The sequence below is a fragment of the Opisthorchis viverrini genome, assembly GCF_000715545.1.
Source record: "Opisthorchis viverrini unplaced genomic scaffold opera_v5_41, whole genome shotgun sequence".
Taxonomy (NCBI): Eukaryota; Metazoa; Platyhelminthes; class Trematoda; order Opisthorchiida; family Opisthorchiidae; genus Opisthorchis; species Opisthorchis viverrini.
The window spans coordinates 1861382-1876863 of NW_008751697.1; the positions used below are offsets into that span (position 1 = coordinate 1861382).

General features: G+C 40.9%; 2 protein-coding genes across 2 annotated transcripts in view; one reads left to right on the forward strand and one right to left on the reverse strand.

Moving 5' to 3' along the window:
- Nucleotides 1-15482, reverse strand: part of T265_03049 (hypothetical protein) — a gene marked incomplete at both ends in the record, with an annotated part of 67955 nt that overhangs the window by 16489 nt on the left and 35984 nt on the right. The window lies entirely within an intron of this gene.
- On the forward strand, nt 1863-9296 carry T265_03050 (hypothetical protein; the record flags this gene model as incomplete). Its single annotated transcript, XM_009167439.1, has 6 exons — nt 1863-2304; nt 5212-5315; nt 6473-6653; nt 6932-7126; nt 8348-8798; nt 9062-9296. The coding sequence occupies 6 exons, from the start codon at nt 1863-1865 to the stop codon at nt 9294-9296; spliced, it is 1608 nt and encodes a 535-aa protein (XP_009165703.1).

The window sequence follows — 15482 nt, forward strand, 5'->3', positions numbered from 1 at the left end:
CGTGTCAAGTAAAATAGGTGTGCGATCAATGGTTTAAAAGCCCATTACTTACCTCACTGAGGTTACAATTTTTAAATCATTTCCTCCTAATAATATTCCTCATAGCACACCAGCTTCACTTGTAGTCATTACGATACTGGCAAATTCTCCTCATACGACATAATTCTTTGTAAACTGATGAGGCGGATTGTTTCCCTTTGATGCTCCAAAACCGGTTGGAGCTATTGGATCACTATAGCTACAGAAAAACTGATGAGACAAACAACGGGAAGGTGGTTGCTATCCAGTGTATAAGCGTCCCCATTGGTGCTATGGACTTTTAACGCACGGTGATCATTAAGTTCTAGTTTGGATGTGCATTAACAAGTGCAGTGACAATGACGAGTTTTCGACGTTCCACATTGTTTTCTTCCTTCCCTCACAACAAAGTGGCGTTCAAGCTGAACTACCAAGTACAAACATGTTTTGTGGACTCTGGGGCGCAAACATATCTGGTGCTTGATACCCGCGCTGCGTGCTCATCTCTGGTCCTCATCGTGACACCAACAAATTACATTTTTCATGGACACTTTGGCTTGAACAGGTCGCTAGTTTTATAAGCTTTTAAGTGCGTTAGGGAACGAAGCTTATAAAATCGAATCCGATTCTCGATGTAACACAATACTCATAGAGGTGGTGGAAATTCTTCGCCGGCCTACGACCGGTCCCGCCTCCTCGGGGCTCATCAGCTGAACATACTTACCGAGGTACATGAACATTATTTCTTACTTTACACGATTCACGAAAGGCACTCATTTGCAGAACAATCTGGTTTTAACAGGAGACTCAACCGAACCAAACTGAACTCCTAGCACATAGTGCTTTACTTCATCTTAATTGCGCAATCGGAAGAGGCGCCCAAAAAACATAAGCCTGATAAAAACTCGTGGACTGCGCCTAGCTGTTGAGCCCAAAGAAAGGCACAACCGGTTGCGGCTGTCGAAAAGCTTTTCCACATCTAATGACTATTTTTGCTTCCAGAAAATTTATAGGAACATCTGGAATAACGTACCAAATGAAACATAAATTGGCCTTGTATAACACATTAGCTTAAAGAACACCATGATCGGATAGCCAGCTGTATCCAGCTGAGTCTCTTGTTAAGACCAAATAGGTGCGGAAGGCTTATTTTTTTCATTTATACTGTCTTTTGTGGCCAGCATTGCTGATGCATTGCACGTTATGTGCGCACATTCTCTGCCAAATGTAGTACATCCATGGTAAATATATGGCCAGATCCAGAAAAGCTTGAGCAACTGGGTATTTTTGTCTCATTAAAGGCTTATATTTTATGGTTGGAAAGTCCGTTATTCTCGTCAGCAATGAGCGTCATAGTACCACCACAATTTGCAAGCAAAATGTAATATAAGTGGTGGCCACTCTCTGTCGTTACCCTACATTCGGTTTTGGCTATATCCAGTGCAGTCAAAAGGTATGAAATCAGCTGTGTCGTTTTTCTCAGCGTGTTTTTATTGTCAAGCTCCCTCAAAATATTTACTGGTGTCAGTAAATGTCACAAGGTTAAAGTGAAAAAAAACAAGATCATGTGAATGACACGCACACATTTTTTTGAATTCGTAGCTCATGGGAAGGGTTGGGGAATAATGAACATTCTGCCCACAGAACCTAATTACTACCAGGAATAACAGAAACTTTTCTCAAGTTGCCATTGGTCGACTTTGCTCCATGGATGGCTGATAGCTGGTTGGTCGACATTGTGACCAATCGCACACACAAACCGTGCGTCATAAAACGGTTTGAACTGTAGAATAAAATGTCCAGTCACAAATAACTTCATGTGGATTTACTTTAGGAAAGCGTGCATGGTGTGCCTGTTGTTATTACCACTACGGATCGCGACAGCCAATAATTATGAGGACCTAATAACACCTAACGAAACTCATCTGGAAGGGGTGCCGCGAATTATTAGGCAACCAAAACCACTATATTACACTATGAAAAATCATCCGGCCATTGTGGACTGCGTCGCCGAACCCGTTTCGTATGTGGTAGTAGAATGTGCCGAGCAGCTGATTCCGTATGGAGGACCGGATGCGTCTGGAAGGTTGAAGGTAACACGATTGAACTCAGCAAATCGCCCTGATCCCGACGGATTGCGATGGCGTATCGAGATACAAATACACGCTAAGGAAGTGGAGGAGTGGTTTGACTCGTATGCTTGTCATTTTGAGGTGTGGAATGGAGTACCGTTTCTGAAAAGACCAAAGAAAATTGTAAGCCAAACGGCAGTCATCACGGAGGCATGTAAGTCCTGCGGTTGAAATTCTTGACGGAACCCATAATTCCTTAAGAACATATGGTATCCCACATATCAACTCTTTCTAATACATCTAACTCATAGGGAATCGCACCTCAGTAGATCATCGGTTGTTGTAAACGGCAACCTCGGTATGCGAGCGTCTGCTTGTTCAAATGACAATTTTAAACTTGGAGTTTTTAGTACCCTCTTGTAGTTTACCTCTGCAAAACGCTTCTCTGTATTTGAATAGCTAACCTCACTAGTCAAAGTATGAGTTCACTGATATAAAGACCCCCGTCTTAAGTTTGAGTGATTTAAAGAAGTTACACTCAGATATTTTTCGAACGGTAAAACAGGATATGTACTGGGAAATGAATTTTTCCGCATTTCGTCAGCACGTGACAACACCATGGGTGACAATTCCCTGATATTTTTACATTGAACAAGATCCAGCTAAGTTGCGCAGACGAATAAACCATGTTGAGGTGAGGTTTTCGGTGCAAATGCTGCCTGTTTGTCTGATGAACGATTCTGATAGTGATGATAATTGAAATTCATTATAATTTGGTTACCGTTTCTCGAAGTGTGATCAGATTTGACCAGGTAAAATTATACGGAGCGATTCTGCGCTAAATAGTATTGACCCGTTATGTACTATCCTTCATTGAAAGGGTCTGTAGGCGTTCAAAGCTTCATCATTCCGTTTTTTCCTCAAGAAATAGAGTAAAAGACCAGACACGTGAACATAATGAGACTTGGATGATGGATGGGTGGAATCCTAAGGATGTCCATCGTTTTTTCGGGTACAACGACTGAAACATCAATAGCAGAATGCGGCGGCAAAGGACTAGGCTGTTGTGAAAAGTGGAGACTTGAGAAATGAAAACGAAGATGGTTTTAGGGCTGCTAACCTGGGAAGCGTACAATGTTGGAAGGTGTACGTAAGATAACTCGGGTGAACTAATAAAAATGAAATCAATAATATATTTCTCAGACTTCATCCCAGTAGATTTCAGTGTGCAGAAGTTAAGGATTGGCTGAAGACAGACTACTTTTGGGGCTTGCGTCAAAGTGCAAACAGTCAGTTGATATAGGACACACTTCCAAGTATCTTCTGAAATTTTTGCGCAATTTGTAACCATTTTTGTGAAAATCAGGAGTGTACGAGATTTTATTGAATGTGTGTTAGGAGTTCTTACTGGATTTTGTAAACTTTTAAAAAGTTGGGTGTCTGAAAAAAGTCTAAGTAAATCAACTGAGAGGTGACATCCTTCCTGTTTTTAATTAAGCAGATAATTGCATGTTTGGGGCACAAAAACATACACCTCAATCGACATTTTCAAGCCGGGTTAATGCAGCTCTGCTGGTCGCTCGGTTCAGTTGCAATTTTACAACCAAGGCTATCTCATGGCGAAAAGGTAGAAACGAATTTCAAGTAATCGTTGCGTAAGGGATATGTGATTTTCAACACCATGACGTGTGTTGTAGTAGTGAAGCCATGACACTCAGAGCTATTTACTAGGCATTTGGAATCAAATAACTGCTGTTTAGAACGTTGGTTATCAATGATTTACTATCATGAAATGTCTTCAGATCCCCTGTGTACATTAACTTTGACGGTGATCAATTTGTTCTCATCATATACAGCATGTGTGTTAACCAGTTAATGTGTCACAAACAAATCAGCTGCCCTTTGTAAGCGTTTCACATTTCTCATCAGTACTAACTCAGATAGTGCAGAAAATTACTGATTTTAAGCGTATTCGGGTGTTTGCAGCTATTGACTAGGCTAAGAGATGTTGTGCAACCCTTTGGCTTAAAGTCGTTTACGTTCTAAACTGGCCGTACTGATAGTGGAATTCAAGCATAAGAAAGTTTGTGAAATCTAGATCAGCAAACGTTTAGCGAAAATTTCAACCAGCTTCCGAGGAGCACTGGAATGCGTGAGTACATAAGCAAGGCAGGAATCTGAATCGCATCAGCCAACACTGGCCAATGCACTTGAGACCTGAGCATGCCATAGGAAAAAAGGATGGTTTGAGCCAGGCCGCTGCAAGCAAAGCTTTCCGTAGTAAAGAGGTAAAATCGGTGAAAAAGAAGAAACTGCGGTGACCTATTGCAAGTGATTAGCCGACCTAAACATGATGGCACCAGCATCTGCGCCAGCTACCGACCTCTCCGCTTAGATTCCTTTAGGTTTTAGCGTTCTACCAACGTCACTTATATAGAAACATATAAATGTTTCCCGGAGACGTTCAGTTATGCATGGTTAGTTAGGCACATCCCACACGTATTGGACGGTCTTATTGACTTGTGGATGACAGTGGTTTGCAGACACCAGGTCGAAAATAGGAGAAAATTAACTAGGCACAAGTTGAATGCAAACTGTAGGTGTATCAATGGGTGCTGTTGTTAATGGCACGTACGGCCCTACTGAAACGAACGCTCCACAAGTTGCGCAAGAACAAGTGATGGAGGTGGCAGTGGAAACTTTCATTTGTTTCCCTTTGATTTTCACTTGTTTTAAAAAAATTGCGACCATCTCGTTTAAAAAGCATGCCTGCATATTTTAAGCAAGTAGCCACACTCTCTAAAACTTACTAGAAGACTGTACAGAGGGTTGAATTTCGGGAGGGACCCATTTTGAACCCTATTCGGCTTGCCGCAAACAAGTTATTTTGAAAAGCCAATTTTCATCATTTGTTTCAAGTAACCTAAATAGTGTTCTGTCACCATCAAACCATAATTCACTTTAAGGAATATTTGTCCTTGAAAGACTTCGGTGATCAGAATTTATGTACATCTATACGTTTATATAGACTCATGACCTTGATGCAACTCTGGATTTTGGGGTAAGTTGACACTATACATGTATTAAACAACACTACAACTTCTCGCACTTTGTCTCATAGATTTGAAAAGAAACTTCAAGTTGAGGCCTATTTCGACCACAATAATGCTTGGACAGCGTTTAGAAATGGTTTGCTCTCCTCCTGAAGGTCGGCCAGAGCCAGAGGTAAGAATATGAACCACAGAATAAACCATTTTGATGCTTGCAAGAAGTCTCGTGTAACAATTTTCCGTCGACCCACTGGCTGATGTTTCAGATCCCTCGCTTTTTGCTGATTCCAAAAGAGTGAACAAACCACATAAAATGGTGCATGAATGCACTTCCGCAACTCGTGGAATCTTGTAAATGATCATGGATAGCTTCCGTGGCCGAATGTCAATCGTCATTAACGCGGTACCAAACACCGACTCTAGTAATCAGCGCCTTCTTCATTCGATTAAATAATTTTGAAAGAGAGATAAAGGTTTTGTGGAAAATTTACAGCTAAATCTCCTCATACTTACCGGTTTGACAACAGTCGGTTGAAGAACGAACACACGGAGGTGAAGGGAACCTAGTCTTTCATAGGACGCAAATTCGAAAGTTGATATCGACTGAAAGGCGTCGTGGTTTTTGCAACACTACAAGCTTCACTCACGAGTATGGACCCCTTGTGTGCAATCAACTCACATATAATTAAAGTGTGTAATTTTTACTTTGAAAATGTCCACCAAAAAAGGGAAGGTTTTTAGATGGACCCTTTTGTATAGAAGATTAATTTGGACTGTAAAAACGGTACGTCGTACACATGCTGTAAATTACTTGCGATATTGAAGATAGCCAGTGGCCCTGTATTACAGTTTAGTATGACAGTCAACATTGACTTAATTCTGAGGGCGACCAATAAATAAATGAATCATGTTCGTCTGAACAGGTCATTCGAATAAAGTACCTCAAATCAACCTTACTGTTCGTAGGGTTTGTCCCTAAAAGTTTTACCGTTTCCCTTTTCAGATTTAGGAAAAGTCAGTATTAGATAAGTTCAACAAGCCGCATGTAGCTTGCTGCTTTTTGCTACCAAGCTGATTATGTTGCGGAAAATTCGGTTTTCTTTCAATTAAAGCTCGAACTTTTTTAAAATGACTTTTTCCGGATTCATCAACCAGATCTTCTTTACCACTGGGTTTAATTAATTTAGAGTGCTCATGAGCTCATTCTAGATGTGCTCATAATAGAAGTTAATAAAGACAACCGTGTGACCATATTGTTTAAGACGATTTTGTTGGTCTCCATGTATATAATCAGAACTTATGAAGCAAACAAGCTCATAACATTCTTTGTAGGTGTACTGGATAAAAGACGGAATAAGAATCAGTCTTCTACTTTTTCCGCAAATTCAAATCGACGATGCAAATAAGCTGACTATTGGAGACATCAAGAATTCGGATAGTGGCAACTACACTTGCGTGGCTGATTTACTTCGACTGGAGTTTCGCTATGCACATGCTATAGTTAAAGTTCTAGGTGAGTTTCAGTGTTAAGTGCAGAATAATCTATGTGGACGTATGCCTTGCGTATTGTACTATAGCGAAGTGGCAAGAAATCAGTTTATTTTCTATGCCCAGTTTACTCGAGGCCCGTATGTCATGGTATTCCGTTTGTGCGAATACCCGCCGGTCGGTTAGAGTTCCTCTCTGCTCGGCTAGCGTTTATGTTATCTAAACTCATGTTTGAGTTAGGTGTGGTTGATAATGTTACATTATCTATCCAGTCTCTGTGTTTTAATTGTTTTATCCGAATAGAGCCCGTCGAAAGGAAGATCAGCGAACCTCAGACACACTACGGTTGGATGCACGCACAAGAAGCTACGTTATGCGCCACCCTTCTCTCAGCGGTTACGGTCGTACTTCTTGTATTGTTTGTGGTACTCGCTGCCAGAACAAAAATTCAAAAATGTTCAGCCAAGTACTGGCATATCAATCCTTTCTGTGCTTTGAGTAAGTGTTTGTTCTTTGGCAACTGCTTTACGATGATGGTCCCTCACCACAGCTTACATTATTTATTTCCTGGCATTTGACGTTTTTGTTGTAGGAAAGAAGGAATATATCACACTTCAGTTCGATAAAGTAAGGCCTAACTTTTCCTGAGAATCCAAAAGATCATATTACATTACACTAAACACCAACCAGATATCATGTCAGTTTTATTAAAAATGCGTAGATATTTAGGTAAAACAACACATATTTTGTGCCTTCTAATCAAAATTTAGAAAATACCTCATTTATTTTGTGTCGTTTTGACACATTTTTACGCTGCAATGCCATCAACAAATCATACAATAATGTCTGAACATTAGGAAAGTCATACACAGCTGACTGTTATAAAATCAGAAATTGCAGAAGTACGGTAAAGGGCTGATTGTGCATCAAGTGGAAGTAATAAAGCATCATCTGTGTTAAAACTGGTTTATCCACGGATTTACCCGTCACAGTAGACCAATAAACTTCATGAACTTACTCGTTTACTTGTAATGAAAGTAGCTTTTACGCTCCCTAACTGAGGTATGTTCCACCAAGCTGATGTTTTGAAATTGCCATGCGTCTTAATGTGGAGAGAACAAACGACTCACTTCTGGCACGTGGGGGGCTTTGGATTAACCGAAGTGTCACTTGGCGGCATGCGGTCATCTATTTCATCTGCTAAATTCTAACTTAATTATGCTGGCATGTTCTGACACGCACAGACCAGCAAAACCTGTGATCGACACCCAAGAAGATTATTCTGTCGAAGACGAAATATCCTGATTCTAATCGTTAATACCTCCTCCTAAAACATTTGTTTTTATTCATCCACGGTAATTACCAGGCAAGAATTTCTGACTGGAATTCAGGAGTATGAAAGTCGGGTAGTCGTAGGAAATGTTACCCAGGAATGAACCCCTTATTTTAATGCTTGATCAACCTGGCCTAAGATGCGTTGTATCAAAAGCTGTTTCAACCGTTGTCCAGCAATAAATTTACAGACGTTTGACAAAATAAGTGGCTTATTTAATTTGAAGTTCTAAATTCATGGTTTTTTGCAAGCGCAAAAGAGCGCTTGTATGGACCACAGAATTGCGATTAAGTCGACCGGTGCTCATTGCATGGCAACCATAAAATAAGTGGAGTTGTATTCCCGTAAATAGTGCCTCTTATTTCAGTATTTTATCCCACTGCTAGATCCACATGACAAGGGAGATTACAAGCCGGCGTCAATGAATGGCAGAGAAAAGACGCGTTATTCAACGAAGGTTCGTTCTCCTGGGACAACTCACAGCATCAAAACTCACGTCAAAAACAAGTATACGGAGAGACACACAGCCAATAAACCAGATCCAGTTTCCGGGATTTACGAGACGCTAGAATACAACGAGGTCGTTATTAGACACGCCCTAATATATTCAAATCCCTTCCATGGATATGGGTCCTACCCAGTTACCACATCATCGCAGCTCCCGTCAACTTCGGTGATTCCTCCATATAGCCACCTAAGTATTTCCAGGTTGGCGAACTGTAATCCACATTTTGGCCACCCCTTCTTTGAGCTGAAAATTGACTTGCCCATTACTGGTGCCAATTTTTACTCCACCAACACCATCAAAACACATTACGAACACGTGAATCATGCAGAGTAAGTGAATTGAAAATTATGCTGAATTTAAATGGATATTGCGTTTATAGTCAAACTACACAAGCCTTTAAGCCTGGTTAATTTTCTACCATGGAAAGACAAGTCTCCAAGCTTATTCTATTTGCTATGTGCACAATTGCAGGCTTAAAATGCCTCGGACGTCTTAGTTTTATATTTTAAAGGACACAATTGCTTGCCGAGTGTATCAATCAGGTGTTATATTTAAAGCCTACAAGCGTTCCACTTCTTATCATTCTTCAAAGTTTCCGTTCGAGCACTGAAAGACTTTACGACAACTCGGATCAAAATCAAACGTTTGTAAAACCTGCTGTACACTCCTCTGTCTACGCCTTGGTACCTCATGAAAAGACCCCGAGTGAGAATTGCCTGTCTCCCTCCAGCTCACGCACAACTCCGAGTTCTTCACTTAGAGGGAATGGATTCAGAGTTCCCGTACGCGCAGACTGCAATTCTATCATGTACGACACCGAGTCATAATGTTCCATTTTCGAGCTTACTTCATCAGTGAAGAGTGCTGTCAAAGACCGCGAATCACAACTAAGCGAAATCAACTCCCGTTCATGTCCAACCGTTCTACGGCACCAGTTTGACTTTCCTTGCGGTATGTTAAAGAGAGAAGTGAGAATAACCCTTGTTCTTTAATGATCCTTAGAGGTTATTTGATTAACCACCGGCTGGCACATTTGCATTTTGCTACTATGGTGCTTCAGTGAAGTTCTGAATTCTTCACTATACAATGTGTATCTATTTTTGCGACAATCACCTCACTACTGATGCTCAGCAGTGGGTTCCGCAAAGAAAATTCGCTACCATTCTCAAGATCTTTCTGTACACCTGGAACACAAGGTTATCAAACAAGAAAGAGTTTGTGATCCGGAAAGTTAAAATACCTTACCTGATCATACAAAGTATGTGTTCAAGCATGCTCAACGCTCAGCTTTAAACATTCAAGCGTTTGCGGCCTCTTAGAGTCACTTCTGAACAGAACGGCTATATATTGCGTGATACTAACACGGTCATTTGACAAAAACAACTAAGTGCACAACCATTTTATGAAACTGCCAACCCACAATCAGCAAACGAACATTGTGTGAAGCGCGTATTTGTAGTCTATAAACTTTTGTCAGCCAGTTGCGTTGATCCCATAGGTCATCGATGTGAACTTTGATTCGTGGGAATGATAAGTTTAGATGAATATGTATCCGCCCCCCCCCAGCTGATGTGAACAAGCTATTGGTGAAGCGATGCGTGACAAATGCTTTAGCCAGCGGTGTTACCCTTTGTGAGATCAAACAGGATGGTAGGGCGTACAACTTGGGATAATGGCGAATCATCTGGGGATTCGTAAAAACGTTCTGCAATATAACACTCACTTCCAAGGTTCCGATTATCCGCGCGCAGACTTAGCCACACGGCAATCAACAGCAACTGTAAAGCTGATATAAGCGCAAGATCGTCGGTCAGTTTATTTATAAGCCCTCACTTCAGCGAGTCTTCGGTTAATATTGATTTTGAAATAAATTGAGGACGCAAAATACACTGAGGATAATAAGATTAGCGTCAATCAATGGCTTGGTAGTAAAGCTTTTTAAATTTCTGGTAAACTACTGAATATCTCATTGGATAGTGCCTGATTATATACAGGCTGCTGAATTTTAACTATCTTGTAGGTAGTCAAAAAAGCGATATATATAGTTTATATATATATATATAGTTTAGTTGCAGTCTTCCCACGGTGTATACAATTTACCAACTTTCGATTCTCCCACATCCGAACTCCATAAAATTAATTAACTTAATGAAAATAGTCTTGTAGTATAGACAAACAAGCAGTAATCTGGTTATCTGCTTCATCAGACCATCAAGCGCTGTTAATCGCAGTCGCACAGTTTGAATCAAAATTGGATTCTCTGGTGTCAGCGACCGCTTCGTATTACTTCAGCGCGAAACAAGGTGGATGGCGCTTATCCGCCTTGACGTCTGATATATCGGAACGAAGGACTTATCCGCACGTGGTGTCAAGATTTAGTTTTATGAATGACCAGCAGGTGGAATCCGATTAGAGCAAAATACAGTTCACCGCAATGGAACAGTCGAGTTGGAGAGCAAGTTAAAAGTTGCATAGACCCTTGGCATCACGTTTCGATAATGTGGTTGACTTAGTGGCTAAGGCTAGGAATATTCAGCTCAGAAAATTAGATGTTTTTTTATGAAATGTTTAACAATCAACATCTCAAAACACAGAGTGCACAGGATACCCGCTTGCATGTGTAGTAATCATACAAAGTGGTGGCAAACTCTCGATTTAACAACAAGAAATGAAAAATGACATTCATGAACAAAGAAATTGTCTTCATTTATATCACCCGATGAAGTATCAACCACAATTTCAGAAATCATAGAACAAGCAACCTCCTAGTTGCACCTGATTTAGAGAGGAAGCGCTGCAGGCATGCAACATTCAGTTACCTAGTCACAAACTGTTTGTTTCAGGCGTTTAGTTCAACCGAAATGACCATCCTGTTTGTCAGTGACTAAGACAAAAAAAGCATCCACAAAACATATCTTTCAAGTACACTTTGTGCACTACTGTGGGCATTCAGTGGTGATTGAGCAGAACAGCAAGAATTTTACATGTCTTGTCTTTTAATACGCAGAACAAAGATACCTATACAGAAGTAGCGATATAACGAAAATTTGCGACATAAACACCTAGATCATAGAGGAAAAAATATGACCTACTTCGAAAGATAGTCTATCCAACTTTATTTAAATTCACCATACCCCCCATAGGATTTCGAAACGCGCAGGATCCGTAATGTGTCTAAATATTGGTGGCTCGGGTGAGCTTATCGGTTATTAATCAGGTGGCTACTGATCTGCTCACCGAGCCTGGCAATTGACATGCAAACGTTTTGTCGCTACAAGTGGGGACATCATCGGTACGCAGTTTGGTGGGTTCCTCCTGCTCTCCTGAGTGCATTTATGTCATCTCCTAATTTGATTGGCTAGTTGGGTAATAAGAGAAAACAAATAGCCCTAAAATGTTGTATAAACACAACAACACAAGAGGTCCCCACTTAACAGCTGAATTTTGCGCCATTTTCTCCAGCTAGTCTTATCAGCGTGCTCTTACACACTTGTCATTTTCGACACAGCAGTTCCTCGCTAATTCGCAGGTCACTCCACCAGTGGTCGGTCGTAAAGCACCTAGATTCCAATAGTTACCCCGAAAGTTCAATAAACTTAAGCGTTTTTTGGAGCTTATATTTGTCCCTCAAATTTCGCCCATATTTAAGAAAGGAACCATAGATTGTTTCGGTCAAAATTGGAACTAATAGACCTCTTTCCTTTTGCAGCACTGAACAGCTCAGAATGACGTCAACGGAAGTCTTCATCCAACCGCTACTACCGATATGAAAATATTTTTGATATTTACTTTTCCTTTGGATGCACATTCATGCATTTATTTTTGTTTTGGTCTGTCATGGAGAACCTCCAAAATTGGTGGATACGGGACCTAACAGCTTTAAACTGCAAACAAAAGGTAGTGAGCAAAACAGAATGAGAAGTCAGGAACTGAAGCGCCTCTAAATGAACTGCAACCAGAATCGTAGAAGAACCTTGGGTTCAGAACCATAGATTGAATAAATTGTGAAGGACTGATAAGACAACTGTCCAGCCTAACATCTATTATTTTGGGAGTTTTCTGCAGCTTGCGAAGAATGTCCTTAGGATGTCCCCCGGTACCCGACAAGATGTCAAAGGTTGAGCAATGCGAAGCAAACGCTTGAAGAAAAATAACAAGAAAGATATCATTACCCCATACTGACTCAAATCAAGCTCACCAATTCTTTCAGGATCTGACTAGTTTTCTCCTGACAAACCGTCACCTGAACTTTTAATTTCAGAGGACCAAGAAATAGTTAACAAATCCACGACAAAAAGCAGGGTTGTTGATTTCGCAGCTGAAAGTGCGTGAAATTCAAATCCACCACGTCAACGCATATCAAAATTTTGAGGTAGCAGATTACCAAACGTGTAGAGAAACTGTTCTTCTGGATTCATCTGTTGGCTGCGTCATGTTAACTGAGGGGTTCAAACTAAGCCATGAAGTGTGAGGTCATGCATTTGATTAGGACTCAAGACCGTCTAGAAAGAGGTAGAATAATGACTCCACTGGATACATTTCAAAACCCAGGACCGGTAGAAAGCCCTGGCTAACAGGTTCAATCTATACTGATCTTCATCCTTTGAATCCTTCTGCGCCATTGTCAAGCGAAGTCGACAGTAAATGAATACTTTTCATTGGTTGTCTGTCCTAGTATTTTACGTATTGAGCTGTGTACAATTCGAGATTCGACCACATAAAAGATTCATTCCAAGAAACCCTGAATCGACTTGGTCAAGTTAAGGCTGCAATCGCCAAATAAGTGTATTTGAATATCGCCACCAACAATGAGGAAAGATTAGGATGGGTACCAGGCGAATTGTCGTTAGCTTGGATAGTCCTGGTTGTGCACAACCACTAACCTACTGCCACGCACCACTACGCTCCCCAATTACGCACTCGTGCTGTCACCTCGATTGGTGATGAAACATTTGCAAGCGAATTGCCCAGTTCAGCGAAAAAGCCAACGACCGTCTACCGTACCTGAGCTACAAACATTTTCCTCCATAGAAAACCAGGTGGATAATGAGTAGACGACAGTTCTTTAAAGACTATGTGATGGGACACTAGATCGCAAAAATTTTCACTTTAAAACTGGCAGCATAGTGGTAAGATAGGGGGTGTAAGTAATATCTGGGAAAGTGGAAGGTGAGTAAAGTATCTCACACTTTACAGAGGAGGTTAGGAGTCTTTGCCGGAAATGTAGAGTGTTCTGTATTTGGTGGTGGTAAAAATGGAAACAACTCATTTGTAGCTTTATCGCCGCTCTGCACGGTTAAGCTTTCCCATAAAAGTCTGTTGGTAACGAAGGTTCAACGGCGTTTTAGTTTAAAAGTTTCTTGGTTTTATTTATTCATATGGGGTGGCTTAATTCGTGACAAGAGAGAAAAGTGGTGACAGGAGTGCTGAATTAATGCCGCAGATAAGCAGAAAGATGAAATGAGGATGATGGATGAGAAATCTATTCAGACCAAGTAGAAAATGTGTAAAATCTGCCCCACATTCTTTGATACGGTAGTTCATGATGTATTGAAACGGCTGCCCATGATTTCCGTTTTAAAACGGAGGGAATATTGAACTATATCGGTAAGGCAATTATGGATACAGATGGTTTGATAAAAGGAATACATACTTCTATTAATTTGTTTCTGGTGTCGATGGGAGTAAAAAAAGATTATGAATCACTCGAGCTATTTGAGGACGGTTGATACGTATTGTATGTTGGGTATTTGGCACAGAGTCAGTGTTTTTAACAGAGCGATCGGAACAGGAGTACTCTAACTGGACATCAGGCATAAGCCATGATTGATTTACGACAAATGAATAACAATTAAATGGGAATCAAAACGACATCAACTGGAGTGTGTTCAGCTGCGGACTCAGTAACAACTAGGTGGGAGGTAGAAAGACCATGTTACGTCATGTAATCAAAAGGAGCACGAGACGCCGTTACAGAATCGCATATTCGGGGGATCGACTGTGAGCACATCCATACCTCAGGAGTGATAAGCAGAAACAACTATGAGGGCATGAGTGAACGAATGTTGGTTGATTTTATTTCGGTCTATCCCGCTAGTAAAGATACACATCTCGGATGACCTGGTACAAAGATTTTTGCTGCGCGACTACAAGCCTATGGTTACACACATTCGGTCATCAACCATTCAAGCCAAACATTGTCTGGCTTGCATGAAAAGAAGATTGAAAGTAAAGTATCCTCGGATAGCAACCAGAGGACACTGTGCACGCGAGATATGAAGTATATCCGCAATATATTCACAATCGTGAGTCTAATGCCCCACTGACTCCATTTTTTCAACACGAAACCGCACTTGCAAACCACTTATGACATTTTCAGAATATTCACTAACAACAGACCGGACTAGATAGGGAGCATTCTAGATGGATCGACACAAACTGGATAAGACAGTACAGGAATTTCTCAGCCTTTGACCAGCACAGGTAGAATGTTTCATTAAAATCACCCGTATGCATTTGGACATCCGTTCCAATGATACACATAATGGCAATATCCCAATATCATGAAGGATGACAGTCAGTGTAAGGAATTCCCTTCCTGTTGCAGAACCATGCACAGGGAACCCAATACTTTGCAAGATACAATCTGTTACCCAAAAACAAGTCTGTCTTGCTTATCAAAACGTTGTGAGCAGTGATTCCTAGCACCATCTGTGAGAGCAGTTATGGGAACATAACCAAGGGATGATTTTGAGTATGAGCCAATTAAACGATTTGGAAAGGTGATCCCTGCTATGTAAGTTGGACGAATCAAAGCAATGCTGAACTGCCAGGCGATCCGCTTTAATCTGCTGGTCATTATTTACTCTAATGTGGTCGTTGCACATAAAGTACTGTGACATCTGGAATTCTCATCTCTTGTGGCAGATGCCGCCAACGTGACAACCTGAATAATCACGTTTCACGCCTTCTCAGTGACTTGCGGGACGCAAAACAACATTTTCTTTTCTAGA